At 44.7% G+C, this 14,627-nt stretch overlaps 1 protein-coding gene across 3 annotated transcripts in view; it reads right to left on the bottom strand.

The window, feature by feature from the left end:
- LOC143144453 (agrin) overlaps positions 1 to 14,627 on the bottom strand; it is a 772,831-nt gene that overhangs the window by 35,884 nt on the left and 722,320 nt on the right. For all 3 annotated transcript variants that reach the window (XM_076306867.1, XM_076306868.1, XM_076306869.1), the window contains 3 exons: positions 7,075 to 7,290; positions 6,055 to 6,296; positions 4,216 to 4,402 (listed from right to left, as the gene is read on the bottom strand). In XM_076306867.1, coding sequence (XP_076162982.1) covers positions 4,216 to 4,402; positions 6,055 to 6,296; positions 7,075 to 7,290 — 645 coding nt within the window. The remainder of the gene's footprint in view (positions 1 to 4,215; positions 4,403 to 6,054; positions 6,297 to 7,074; positions 7,291 to 14,627) is intronic.

Genomic DNA, 14,627 nt, shown 5'->3' with positions numbered 1-14,627 from the left:
GTTAAATTCTATCGCGAATGGATATCAAAAATTGCTGAATCGATCTTGTTCGTTCGTTCGTTCGATTTACGTTCTTTTCGTGCATTTGGAAGCAGCGATCGCTAAATATTTTATTTTCACCGTTCTGTCCGCCGTTCTAATTTATCACGGAGCATTTAACATCACGATAATAACACGGTTAATACCTTTGAATAATTGAAATCCCAATTTCCGTGATTGCCCGCTCGAAAGCATCTCGTTATCAACCCCCATATTTATTCAGGAATCGATTCGATTCGTTCCACTTTTTCGTCACGGGAGGAAGAAGCTGTCGAAACACGATCGAAGAAACTAACATTAAAAAAAAGATCTCAATCAACGACAATCGAGTTAGTCGAGGTACCGTATCGTCGATAAGTTTATTACGAACGTGGCGTGGTTGTTCGCGGCGATTTCGATCAACTTGTCGATATCTTTTTGCCGAGCGTCTATCAAAAATTAATACCGTTATCGCGTCCGAATACGATGTTTTACAATTTAAATCGACTTTCGAGTTTCCATCAAAAATTCGAACGGGAATTACTGAACAGCGTATACCGGAGAATTCAATAATAAAATATAATATTACGACGAGCGATGTTAATTTTGCCTTTAACCGTTTCGGTTACCGTATTGACATTGAAAAAGAGTAGAACAACTTGATCTTCGCTTCAACTTAATTGAAGAAACACGTTCCTTATCCGTGTGCTCGACCGTTTTCTGTCAAGGGAGAATTCTCGATCGGAAGTGATTGTTTGGAATTAAACGCAACGGAAACCGCAAGACCTGTACGTTTGATATTCGACACGCGCGTGCACTAGTACCCGGAGTACTCGCGCGAAAATTTCCGCGCGATTATCTCGCAGGTTTGCGAAGCTATCGATCGTTTCCCGGGTGTGCGTCGAGGTAACTTGTCTTCGCGGCTGGCCGCGATCCGGGATCGTTTCGTTCGTTCTCGGGTGTAAATTGCTCTCGGTACGAACGACAAAGGGATCTTCCCCTTTAAAACGGAACGAACAAACGTACACTTCTCGCGAGTAGTTACGAGTTTCGGTTCCCCGGAGCGAGTAGCACTCGTGTACGAGTGACCCGAATCGAAGAGGCGCAGAGCACAGGCCATCGGGTGATTCGTGCACGAATGTGCGGAAATAATTTGCGTTGGAAATGAACAATGCCATGTGTCACACGGCAGCCAGCCATCGCGAGCCACCTCTTCGAGTTGTGCGTTTGCCTCGTGTCGAGCTACGACTGTTCGTGACCGATTTCCATGAACCGTCCGCGAGAAAGAACCGGTGAGAACGGAGCACCTGTTTAAAGCCGCGTGTCGTCGTGGTGCCCGAGACACGATTTTAACCTAACACCGAAAATAACTATCACCGCCGGTTATCGTTCTCGTTCTCGTTGGCTCTTTCATCGGAAAGCTTTCCGTCATCGATTCGCGTTACGCGTACGACGCGAAATGCGGTGCAAAAATACGATTGTTGCTTGTCTCTAGCAACTCGGTGAAAGAGACTTTCAGCTTCGCGTCGCGAGATTAATCGCAAGTGAAACGTTCAAATAAATCGGTCCAGTTGAAATACGAATTGTTGGAACGAATGCAACAACGATCTTAAGGGTGGCAGATGTCGATTCTGCCACGCGGTCAACCGCGTTTGGCCATTATCCTTTTGGTTTTTCATTTTAGTCGAGTTGCAAGTCCAGAGTCGGAAAGACCACACGACACTGTCGTCGTTCACATCAAGACGTATCACTGTATACGCATTTCTTCGAACTTTATATTCTTATGTATACAATAACTATACTACTAGATACGCGAGATCCCTGCGTATTGTAATAAACTAGATATTATAATCTGAACTTTACAACACGAATCACTCTAATACGTATATACTGGCGAAAAGTTGTCGAGTTGTATAGATCGAAACAACGATACTGGTCGAGACGATGATCAAGGGTCCTTGTTTCACCTCTCGAGGCTTTTTATATGGTATTTTGGTGACCAACCGGCGCACCAATTAGCTGTTAGTACTTTTTGCTTGCTTCTTTCCCAGTTAGTACCTTCTGCTTGCTTTTCTCCCACTTTCTTCTCGTTTTCCCAGGTGTGATCCTTATCACCCGGAGTACCTCGACGAGTTTCCAAGACTGTATTGTTTCAAAATGGTTTCGTAACTTACCAAAAGGTCTCATCGACGCATTAAAGCAATCTTAATTGTCGTCGTTGAAACCGTTCGCTGCCTCTAGGAAATCTTTCTCTGTTGTCGCGCCGAGACGGTGTGCAATTTTTTATCCGCGCAAACAGGGAACCGTATAAATTCACGTTCGTCTCGCCGAACGGTGGAAATTCAACGAGATTCCAACGTTAGATTCGATTCGAGTTTATCGGAGGGTAGGTTTGTTTCTGTTTTCAAAATTTAGCGAGGTATCTCGGGAGCGCAAATAACCGACCGAAGTGGAAGTAAATTGAATGAAGGAAGTTGTGCAGTACAGACAGCCTCGACGTTCTCTTGTAATAAACGAGAGAGAGAGAGAGAGAAAAGGGAAAAGAAAAGCATCGGGGGAAGAAAAAGTAGAAACTAAAGGACAGCCGAGAAACCCGGGAAGAAGTTGAATCAGAAGGACGTCAGTGATCTGGCCGGTGCTTTTTCCGTGACCTATCTGTATCGAACATCCGAGTCATCTCTTTTTCCCCGTTTTATCCGCGGTATTGTAGGATAACGAAATTGCGTTGGGAGTTATCAATTGCTTCTTACCAAGACGCTGAAAGTCGAACGGACGCAATTACATTTTACGAAGCGATTGCTGAATTACGAACGACACGGTTACACAGAGTTCGAGGAAATAAATAATTCTTTATTTATTAACGCCGGTGACGCGCTCTTGGTCGTGTAAATCGTTACTGGGCTCTGGTAATTGATAGTTACTTGTTCCGAGTTAGTACTATTAACGAAGTTTTAATCGAATAAAAAAGGTGAAATTTTTACATTTTTCCGTACTTCGAATATCACTTTCCTCGGGTTACTTTAAGTTACTCGCATTGGTGCGATTAATTTACGATAATTTACGTAATTTCGACTTCCAATTTTTGTTCTTGTCGAAGGTGACCTGGATCAAGATTGGAAAAGTTTTCGGAACGTATAAATATCTTGCTTCTAAAAATAAATATCCGTGTCACTTTTTGCAAGATCGTGATCGTGCACGTTTGGAATTGAGTTACATTCTAGTATCCTTCTATATTAATAGTTTATTATTTCAGACACAAAGTTTATCTTGTTCTTTTAGGGGGTCGCCCTTAAAAAGAATTCTCAAACCGTCGTGATCGATCGAGATCGTCAAAAATAAAAATTCTACTACTTGCAAGTCCCAAATCTTGTACACACTGGGTTACATTCGTTTAGTATCGTTCCAAACCTGCCCAGGTGCAAAAATACAGAGTGTCCCAATCATCACCGGTCGATTTGAATTTCGCGCTATTTTTAAAACGTCGAACCGATTAATCCGAAACTTGACATATGTCATCTAGACAGATGGGAAATTAATCGTGGAAAAAGCCACGGTGAAAGAAGGCGTGAAAATTATTCAAGCGTATTACGAAAAATCGGGTATCTTTAACGTTAACCATTCAGTAACTTCGTAATCGTTTCCCTCGAAACCACGTGTCAACAATACAGAGACAATTCCATACCTAAAACACAACACCAAACGGATCATTAATAAAATTGATCCAAGTTTGTGCGAAAACGTCGTGAAAAATGTTAGGAAAAAATCAGTTCTCTATAAAAAAAAACCAACCCAAGAATCTATCTTATTCCATTATTAACTCCCGAGTTTGTACTTTCAAACGAAAAAAAAATATCGAGTTTACATAAACCGTTTGAGTTTTATTCGAAAGGTAAATCGACCGGCCATAATCGGGACAGCCTTCAATCTTTTCCCCTCTACAGTGTCACACCTCTCGACAAACTCTTCGAACGAGGTCGTAGAAACTAAAAAATTCCCAGCGCTGTTTCCAAATCCAAAATGGTGGGCATCGGGTAGGTTTGGTAGGTCCCTATCGAGCTCTGCTCTGTACGCGCAGGGTGTGGGTGGTGGCCGTCAAGGAAGAGGATTCGCAGACAGTCGAGTGGTACCGATGTCGGCGTCGGGGATGAAAATTCGAGAGAATTAAAGGGCCGCTGTCTGGCGGGGATCGGTACTCACTGCAGAGTCCCTGGTAAAGCACGCGAATCTCTCGTCGATGTTGACAGGCCTCCAGGCGCAGCTTGCACTCGTTCCCGTAGCTGATGCCATCGTCGCCGCAAACCGGTTGAAATTCCGCCGGACAGGTCGGACACTCGCAAATCGCTGTGCCGCTGGTCTCCGCGCAAATCGCGCCCCACTGACAAATCTGCAAAGGAACAGAAGAGGGGAATTATATCCGTTTTCGAATCGACTTTCCCCAACCACGAGCGTTCTCGATCCGAACGACACGTCGACAGTCTCTTTTCGCGTGTACTCTACTTTCTTTCGTTCTTTCTTTCTTTGGTCTGTTCGCGGCTGTTGAATAAAAGTTCGATCAATCGCGCGTGGATCCTCGTACCCGCTCGTTTCCAACATCACCTTTCGGCGACAGTCAGCTCCTTTGTCGTTCAACGCTCCGAGATATCACCCGTGGGCTACCCGATAATCTATCGTCCGCGATATTTTATCGCTGGCCGTTTTAATTCGCAAGAAGTTTAATGTGCACCCGTTTCGCGAAAATTCTCGGTCGGTCGATGTTTCATTCGCGCGATTTTTCACCGTTATCGCGCCCGTGCGTTACGATTGAATCGAGCAACGTCGTCGGGAGCTGCAACGAGGATTATGATTGTAAAAGGTTGCACGGAACGAGAGGGGTGGGGGTTGATTAGAAGACGAACACGATTTCGCGGATCGAGATTCTTAAAGTGTTGACACACCGGCTCGGAACGATACAGTTATCTGTAATCGCGATTATCTGCAAAAGAAGATATCTATGCTTTGGTATGAAATATTTATTATCTACTTTTAGAGTTTTACGCGCAGTTGGAACTCTTCGTTTTATTTTATTTACTTCTTTTAATTTTTAGGCGAGAAGACAGATGTATTCGTTATCTCGTACGATTAGAATTTATCGTTCGTACAGCTCGAGACGTTTAATATTTTGATTGTATTTTACGTGTTATTATTTTACCAAATTCGAACCAATCTGTATTCGTGTTTTACATAACGAACAGAACACTGAATCGACGAATAGTCGTTCGAAATTTTTATCCGGATAAACATTTTTCCAAACATGTGGTTAACAACCCGAGTTACTGGATAACGGGTGACCTGTGATTCTTCGAATATTGAAATATTTTCTTCCATAATTTCAATTTTCGTTCAACGAGTAACGGATAGAAAATTGTTCGTCTTTCGTCCCAAATTTCTATCCCAAAACAAATTTTGCCCAAAATCTGGTTCCTCAAATATTGAAATATTTCGCTCTACATATAATTCAAACTTAAATTTCCGTTCAAAGAATAACGAACAAAAAAACCGTCAATTATTTATTCACCGTCCGAAACATTTATCCAAATATACCTAAATTGTTTCCAAATTTGTTTCCTCGAATACTACACTATCTCTATATACAATTCAAACTCTAATTTTCGTTCAATAAATAACAAACCAAAAAACCCTCAATTATTTATTCACCGTCCGAAATATTTATCCAAATATACCTAAATTGTTTCCAAATCTGTTTCCTCGAATACTACACTATCTCTATACACAATTCAAACTCTAATTTTCGTTCAATAAATAACAAACCAAAAAACCCTCAATTATTTATTCACCGTCCGAAATATTTATCCCAATATACCTAAATTGTTTCCAAATCTGTTTCCTCGAATACTAGAATATTTCTATATACAATTCAAACTCTAATTTTCGCTTCACGAGTAACGAAGTAAAAACTATCGTTCACTTTTTATTCGTTCCCAAGTGGATAACTCGTTCTCTAGTTTGATGCAGCTTCGACACAAAATCAGTACCGACCTTCTCCGAACACGGCCCTCTGGATCCACAAGTTCCCGTGTAGGCGACCTCGATGTTGATCTTCGTCAGACAGGCCTGTCTCTTCAGCTCGCATAGGGACGTGTAGGTTTTCCCGCCGCGCGCGCAGATGGGTCTCATCACCGGTTCGCATTCTGGGCCGCATTCGCAGCTCGCTATCCCTTGTCGGTTAATGACGCACTGCTCGTGGGGGCCGCACTTCGCCTCGTCGCACGGATTGATTCCTGCACAATGGGGCGGATTAAAAATCCCCTTTCATCGCGCGTCAAGCCACGCTCGCGATAAAGGTTTTGTTTGCTCGCCAGCGGGAGCAGCTGGCAGTGGGCATTACGGGACGTTTATTCTAGTTGGCACTCTCGAGCCCCCGGATCGAGGGCAAGGCGGTGGGCGAAAGGGTGTCACGCGCGAGAGCGATGAAATTTTTCAACCCGGAAAGCTTTTTTAATTTGCATTCCCGGTTGTCTCGTAGCGGCTCGCAATACCTCTACGCGAACGCGTCGAAATTTAAAAAGCAAAACCTTCCACCGATTCATCCTTTCGTACCACGTATTTTCGAATTATCTTCGGACCGGAGCGAACGAAATACTGGAGCGTTTCGTCATTGTGCAAAGCGATCGTCTTGGCTGAGCGAAAGTTAAACGTTTCTTTTTTTTTTATGAAAGGTAAATGTAACTTTGTTCTATCGACAAACCTATCCCGCTTCACCGGGATGAGAAATAAGTTTCGTTGTATTCTTTTGGAAATATAAATAAGATGGTTCGACTGCTTGGAAACACGAACACGGTTCTTAGATATTCTTCAGGTATATAGACGGAATTTAATACGATCGAAATTTTGACTTGGTGAATTATCAAATATGTGTAATAGGTTGTTCGATAAGTTTTGTCGTTCGATAATACTAATTGAGGAACTTGGTAGATGTTTTTATGTTTTTACGCTTTTACACACGGTCAATGTGTTTTCGTAGGATTTCGATGATTTTTACGATACGATTCAAATTACCCGAACTGCAGGCGCCGATGTAGATCTTCCTGAGCGATAATCTCGATCTGCAGGCTTCCTGTCTGAGGCTGCATTCGTTCGAGTATGTTTTGCCATCGCTTCCGCAAACTGGCGAGAACTCAAGGCCGCATTGCTCGCCGCAACGACAGCCCGGTTGCCTCGAGTCGTCCAGCTGACAGATTTCCGGTTCTACGCACTCCACGTTACCGCAGGGATCTGGAAAATTAAATTGGCGGTACGCGCGTTGAAACGTTGTTCAGCTTTGCAACATCGAAGTAACGGTTTATCGTTTTGTGCATTTTACGTGCAAGTACCATCACGAGTGTCTTACACGGTCGGATAAAGCGATCACCTTGTACCTGTATCGCGATCCCTTCGTTTTAGAATTTCGTTTCAAAGCAGAAAATAGAATTTCCCGCTTTCGAGCGACGAAATGGAGATCCGTTCGCTCGAAAGCGGGGCAGGTAGCGATTTTTATCTCGAACCGAGCTCAACGCGAGATTTCTCGAGTCGACAAGGCTACTCGAACCCGGTGTAAAAATTGTCACTTGAAAGCGGGGACAGTATGAAGAAAATCTCGCGTACGGTTAAAAGAGACACCAACTCGGAATTTACCCTAATAAATGCAATATTTTCTCCAATAGAATATACTGACTGGAACCAAGTAGAATACGAATCCTAGAGTCGACGAAACTATTCGAATCCGATGTAACAATTGTCACTTGAAAACGGGGACAGTACGAAGAAAATCTCGCGTACGGTTAAAAGAGACACCAACTCGGAATTTACCCTAATAAATGCAATACTTTTTCCAATAGAATATACTGACTGAAATCAAGTAGAATACGAATCCTAGAGTCGACAAACCTACTCGAATCCGGTGTAAAAATTGTCACTTGAAAGCGGGGACAGTATGAAGAAAATCTCGCGTACGGTTAAAAGAGACACCAACTCGGAATTCACCCTAATAAATGCAATATTTTCTCTAATATAATATACTGACTGGAACCAAGTAGAATACGAATCCTCGAGTCGACAAAACTACTAGAATCCGGGGTGAAAATTGTCACTCGAAAGCGACCATTGCAAAGAAAATGTCACGCATCGATAAAAGAGATCGACTCGAAATTCGTCCAATAAATACTACGCTCTTCGGGTCACAACATACCGGATGGTTACAATTTCTATAAATACACTTTTTCCGCGAAATCACACTCCCGTCTCGAGTCTGGTCGCTTACACGAACACGCTCGATTTCTCATCGAACCACGAATATTCCCTAGCCCTCTCGTACCGCTCTAATTCGACCAAGTCTTCGTTTGCACGAACCGTGGAGCACAACATATCGGATGGCTGCAATTTCTATAAATACGCTTTTCCCGCGAAATCACACTCCCGTCTCGAGTCTGGTCGCTTACACGAACACGCTCGATTTCTCATCGAACCACGAATTATTCCCTAGCCCTCACGTACCGCTCTAATATCGAGCAAGTCTTCGTTTCCACGTACCGTGGACACGGTGGATCGATTTCTCATCGAGCCAGGAACGTTTCTTACCGTTTTCTCGGCTCGTAGGGTTCTAATTCGATCAACGATGAATTAAATCACCGTCCATCGTGGCAACAGTCGGTTCGAACGGTCAGTTTTCTGCTGAGAAAACACTCGAGGAGGATTCGGACAGCCGAGGGGGCAGATGTGGGGGTTGGTAGTCAGATTGATAGAGGCAGATAGAAAGAGCCCGCTGAGAAGTGTACGCGGTCTCGCGAGTAGGGCAGGCAAGGGGTTCGAAGGGGTTACCGTAGCGTAGGGTAGAAGCATGGCCGCGTCGAGATTAATCTTCGCCCTCGACCAAGGAAGGAAGTTGGATTCCGTTTCCTGTCCGTAGGCGGTAGGTTTCGACCTTATAGCGAGGCTGACGCGGCAAGTTCCCGAGCGGTGGTGTTTCTTGGGGTTAGTTCGAGTTACAGACCAGTGGAGCGGCTAAACTCGACCCTTCCGCAACCACCCTCGTTTCTTCCTCGCCTGACGTCAGTTTAGTGGCTCGTCCAGAGTTGTAATCGAAGCACCGTTACCACCCCTTATCCGCCCGCAAACCCTATCACGCGTGTCTGTTTACAAGGACACGTACCTCCGGATAGGAAATTGTATTTGCGTAGCATGATTCGCCCGTGACATCGTTTGAAGTGTCCACCGTTGTTCGATATCGTTGACGTTTGACGGCGATTCTCGCGTACGCCACCGTAAAGTGTCCGTTTGATCGTTTTCCCGCCAAATTATCGCTCCATCGTCGATACCAAAGCGCGTAACCGGTCGGCCCTGTCCGCGAGTTTCGTTACGAGTACGTTCGTCCATCGGTGCGAACGTTGATCGAAACTTTAGCAAAAGTTGATGAATAATGACACACGGTTCTGTTTTAAGCTACGTACTCGAAATTAATCGGTATAAACTTCCGAATAATATTATCGATTGTCGAAAACGTTCTTGGTGCACGCTAAGTTTCACGGTGGGGATCATTCGGTGCTAGTAATCGTATCTGCGAACGATCGGTGGAACATTATTGATTTTTTTACGGAGAGGTATTATCCTTTGAAAGCTCTTTGTCGAGTGCAGTACGGAATTAGGTTAAATACAGATTCTTGTTGTATTTTGTATTTATATATTTGTTCCCGGCAACGCAATGAAATCGTAAAGAAAAATAAGTTAGAGTTTACTTTATACAAATAATATCTAGAGAAGCAATTGTCGTGTTTTCTCGTGGTCGAGTAACTGGATATTGGTGACCAGTATATTTACAAAAAGAATGTAGAACATTTGGTCTATTTTTCATTCTCGAATTAAATATTTCCTCTTTTTCTTCGTTTATAATCGACTTACTCCCCAGTTTTTCGATTCACGGTTTCGTTACAAGTCTCGGAGAATCGTCGCGAGAAACGTCACGAATCCAGCATCCAGTTCGTTTCTCACGACTCCCGGATCCGTTCAGAGACACCGGTCACGGGTTGTCCTCGAGCAAAGGCGAAACCACGGGTCTTGGAACCACCGGGATAACTTCACGCGACATTACCCTGATGCGGATTTCTTTGTACGGTCGTCTAGGCCGGACCCGGATGATCCTCTCTGTATCGGCGTCTGCTCGTCGTTATCCCGGGACTACTGCTCCGGGAGCGCGTAGCGACGTTTCGTCGTCGTCGGTGCAACCGTCTCCAATGGGAACAAAAGACAAGCATCGCGAAGAAGAAGAGGAAAAGAAATGGGTAGAGAGATAGAGAGATAGAGAGATTAGAGAGATAGAGATGTAGATAGAGATATAGATAGAAAGATAGATAGAGGGATAGAGAGATAGATAGTGATATAGATAGAGATATAGATAGAGAGATAGAGAGATAGAGAGATAGAGAGATAGATAGAGAGACAGAGAGATAGAGAGATAGATAGAGGTATAGAAAGATAAATATAGAGACAGATAGAGAGATAGAGAGATAGATAGAGGGATAGAGAGATAGATAGAGATATAGATAGAGATATAGATAGAGATATAGATAGAGAGATAGAGAGATAGATAGAGAGATAGAGAGATAGATAGAGAGATAGAGAGACAGAGAGATAGAGAGATAGATAGAGGTATAGAAAGATAAATATAGAGACAGATAGAGAGATAGAGAGATAGATAGAGATATAGAAAGATAAATATAGAGATAGATAGAGAGATAGATAGAGACATAGATAGAGACATAGATAGAGATATAGAAAGATAAATATAGAGATAGATAGAGAGATAGATAGAGACATAGATAGAGACATAGATAGAGACATAGATAGAGATATAGAAATATAAATATAGAGATAGATAGAGAGATAGATAGAGACATAGATAGAGACATAGATAGAGATATAGAAAGATAAATATAGAGATAGATAGAGATATAGAAAGATAAATATAGAGATAGATAGAGACATAGATAGAGATATAGAAAGATAAATATAGAGATAGATAGAGACATAGAAAGATAAATCTAGAGATAGATAGAGAGATAGATAGAGACATAGATAGACATATAGAGAGATAGATAAAGGGATAGAAAGATAGATAGAGGGGTAGAGAGATACATAGAGGGATAGAGAGATAGAGAGATAGAGACAGAGAGATACATAGAGATATAGAGAGATAGATGTATAAATAGATGGGTAGATATATGGAAATATAAATAGATGGGTGGATATATAGATATATAAATAGAAGGGTAGTTATATAGATATACAAATATATACATATAGAGACAGATAGATAGCAAAATAGATAGCAAGATAAATAGACAGAGAGATATACAAACATCGATGTATAACAGATATAAAATGTCGGATGGACAGAGTGAAAGAAAAGAAGAGTCCTCCCGGATAAGAGTATTTGATCGCGCGCAACTGCCACGGCGAGAAACTAATTTTCCAGTCGGGTCTGGGGGGCGTCGATTCGTCGCATTTAAATTTCCAGAGGTCGCGATAATTTTCTTCTCACCTTATAATGCAACGGGCTGGAGAAACGGAGTGGAGTAAGGGATAGAAATGGGCGTCGGAAAGGGAGAGTCGGCTAGGGGGGGTATTAAAACAACATTGAATGTAAAGTGGACGCGAGGGAGAGGAGACCGGAGACAAAGAGTGGAGCAGAGTGGGGGAAGGTACAGATAACGGAGGGAAATGGGAAAAGATCGGGACAGGCCGGCGTCACTTGAAACCGTAAAACCCCTCGTAAATTGCCTTAAAGCCCTTCGATCGTGGACAGTGTGCGTCGAGTCCTCGATTCTCACCCCGTTCCGCACACCCCCTCGCCCTACGTGCCCCTCCTCGGGCGATTTCGTCCGAACAAAAGCCATCCGAGCGAGCGATAAAAGTATGTTTAAAATTCCCGCGTCGCCGCGGGCCAATTGTTTTTAAGTCCGTCGCTAAGACCCATCCGCTTCGCTCGTCGACCTTCTTTTTCCGGTGTCCCCGTTTCGACGCTCCCCCACCCCTCCCGTCGTCGTCGCGACGCCCCTCAACCGTCAACCCCTCGCCCTTCGCGTCAAGCTCCCTGTCTAATCTTTCGAGAGAGTCGCGCGTCGGAAACTTGCATCCACCGTGGCGGTCGTGGCTACTTTTTTCTTTTCTTTTTTGTTTCTTTTTACCCATCCCCTCCCTCGAGAGTGACCCAGCTAGCGGCGGCGCGCGTATTTTGCGTTCCCGCGGTACCACTTTTAAAAAGGGAACAATGAGCCACCGCTGGAACAAGAAAAGAATCTTCGCGTGGCGAGTTGAAGCCACGGATAAGAGAGGATTGAATCGAGTTCGGTCAACGAATCGAAAGATCGTTAACTTCTCCGCTCGACGGCCACCGTTTCCAGATTCACGGGACCGGCGAAGAGGGGAGCGAATTCTTATTTCGCGCACCGTTATTGTTCCGCGTGGTTTATCCGCTTACTCGTCGAGGACAATCCGTCCGCTCGGACTTCTTTCTCGTACGACGTGCGCTCCGCGAGGAAACGCGACCGCTCGTCGAGATCGTCGGAATGCCGGCCGGAAAGCCTTTTCTGTAAATTGTTTTCCGAGAAAGGGACCGACCAACCGACCGGGAAGTTATGAAATCCTTCGCGAGGAATGTCGCGGCCTGGAGGAATTTCGTTTAACAAAAATTCGTGTTTTTGGTGAACGAAATCCGTGTTTCGAGAGATCCAGCGCGATAGGGACACGCGTTCACCGCACGAGAAGTGTTTACGTTTCTGGATGCTTTGTACGATTGTCGAGAAAGATTTGGAAAATTCCTGTACACGGTACATGAACGCGGAAACTTTGCGTTCACGGTTATTTTGTACGGTTGTTGCTCCGTTTCGCTCCACACGGATCACACCGTACGACAGTTGCTATCTGTTGTGAGAAACAAAAGAGAAACGGACTGACGATAAGACGACACGTAGGATCGGGTATTCAGTTTAATAAAGAACGTCGATCCATACACACGAGATGCGTCGTTCGGCCTTACTTCCCTCGAATTCAAAGAAAACGCGCGAAAAAAGATCGAACCGGTTCACGCGTGTAAAAGAACACGAACGCTGTAGAAATTTTTGAGTTTTCGAGAATCGTTACACGGAACGATTGTCAAGGGTTGGAGGAAACAGGATGCGATTGGGGACGATTCAGAAAATTCGTTCGAAATGAAATCTTTCAATTCCGACACGATTCTGTGTTTCGAATTCGGTAACGTTTGCCGAGTACGTTGATCGATTAATAGTTCTCGATTAATTGTACAAAGACACTTCCGAACCGCGAATGAAACACGGTATTCGATAAAAACGAAGTGCCCTCGACGAGCAAGCTTTTTCGAACGAAGCTCGCGCGGGAATGGTCGAGTAACGACTGCTTTACGACTCGATCGCTTCGAAAACGCGCGTACCTGTATCGGTTCGAAATATCGTAACGCGAAAGTCGCGGGAAAAATTGCGAACAAATACTCGGTATTAAATTTCTCTCACCCGTGTATACCGTGTACACCGTGTGGAAATCGTTGCAAAAATCGACGAATACGGGTTAATAACGGTCTTGATTTTCGCATTCGTTTCGAACAAAATCGTCCCCGAAGAGGCTCTCGAGCGTCCCCTCTGCTCGAAAACGAAAAATCCTCGGTTTATTACAGCGGTATCTCCTCCGTTGTAAAAACGCGGCGCAGCGGGGGGAGGGTTATCGAGGGTGGCGGGGTTTTCGACGAGGGATTTTCGAGCGGCACCATCGTATCGCCCTTTATACGTACCGGTATTCACTGTTCGTTTCAATTCCCCCCACCCCCGGTAACCCGGGCTGTTTTAACAGAATTTACTTTAAAAGCCATTCGCGCGCATTTCTCTTTCATTTCGCGCGCGACTCGAATCGGCTTTTACTTAACGATCGTGATCGCCGTTGTTCGGCGATAAACCCGTAGATTACCCTCGACGAGATGACGGGGTAGCTCGTTTCGTTGCAGAGAATTATTTAATTCCCGCTCTGTCCATAAATACTAGGGGGATTTTCCCTTGATCGGGCCGGACGGAAAGTGATTCGCGCGTAGCCCCCTCGCTACGCCACTGAGGGGGGCGTCTCCGCGTAACGTGTGCGCCCGGACGCGAAATCGCTCGACGGAATATTCCGTCGGGCGCATAAATCCGCGGAGGTCGGTTCCATTTAGCGAAATTTTTCTCGATCGGATCGAGCTGGATGGGAACAGCCGGCTTCCATCGTCGAACGGGAAACGCGGGCGTAACATAACCCCCGTCCCCCCGTTCGGTGGACGGGGGACCAGAGAATCGGCCATGGGATGCACACGCTCGAATATCGAGCGTTTCCGCCTCGATACGCGCCGGCTAGGTATCTCGCGGCGAATTAATTTCGACGACACCTGCGGGCGAAACTTGCCACCCCGAAACCGCCCCTTCCGTTCCCCTCCCCCGCGATTATGACGCGATCCAGCGTAACGGGACGGCATGCGTTGTAAACCCACCCACTTAAACCACCCCCGTGGATAAATTCGACTCGATGGTACCGCCGCATTAAGT

This window comes from Ptiloglossa arizonensis, chromosome 3, assembly GCF_051014685.1.
Source record: "Ptiloglossa arizonensis isolate GNS036 chromosome 3, iyPtiAriz1_principal, whole genome shotgun sequence".
Lineage (NCBI taxonomy): Eukaryota > Metazoa > Arthropoda > Insecta > Hymenoptera > Colletidae > Ptiloglossa > Ptiloglossa arizonensis.
This window is presented reverse-complemented; position numbering and strand designations above follow the sequence as displayed.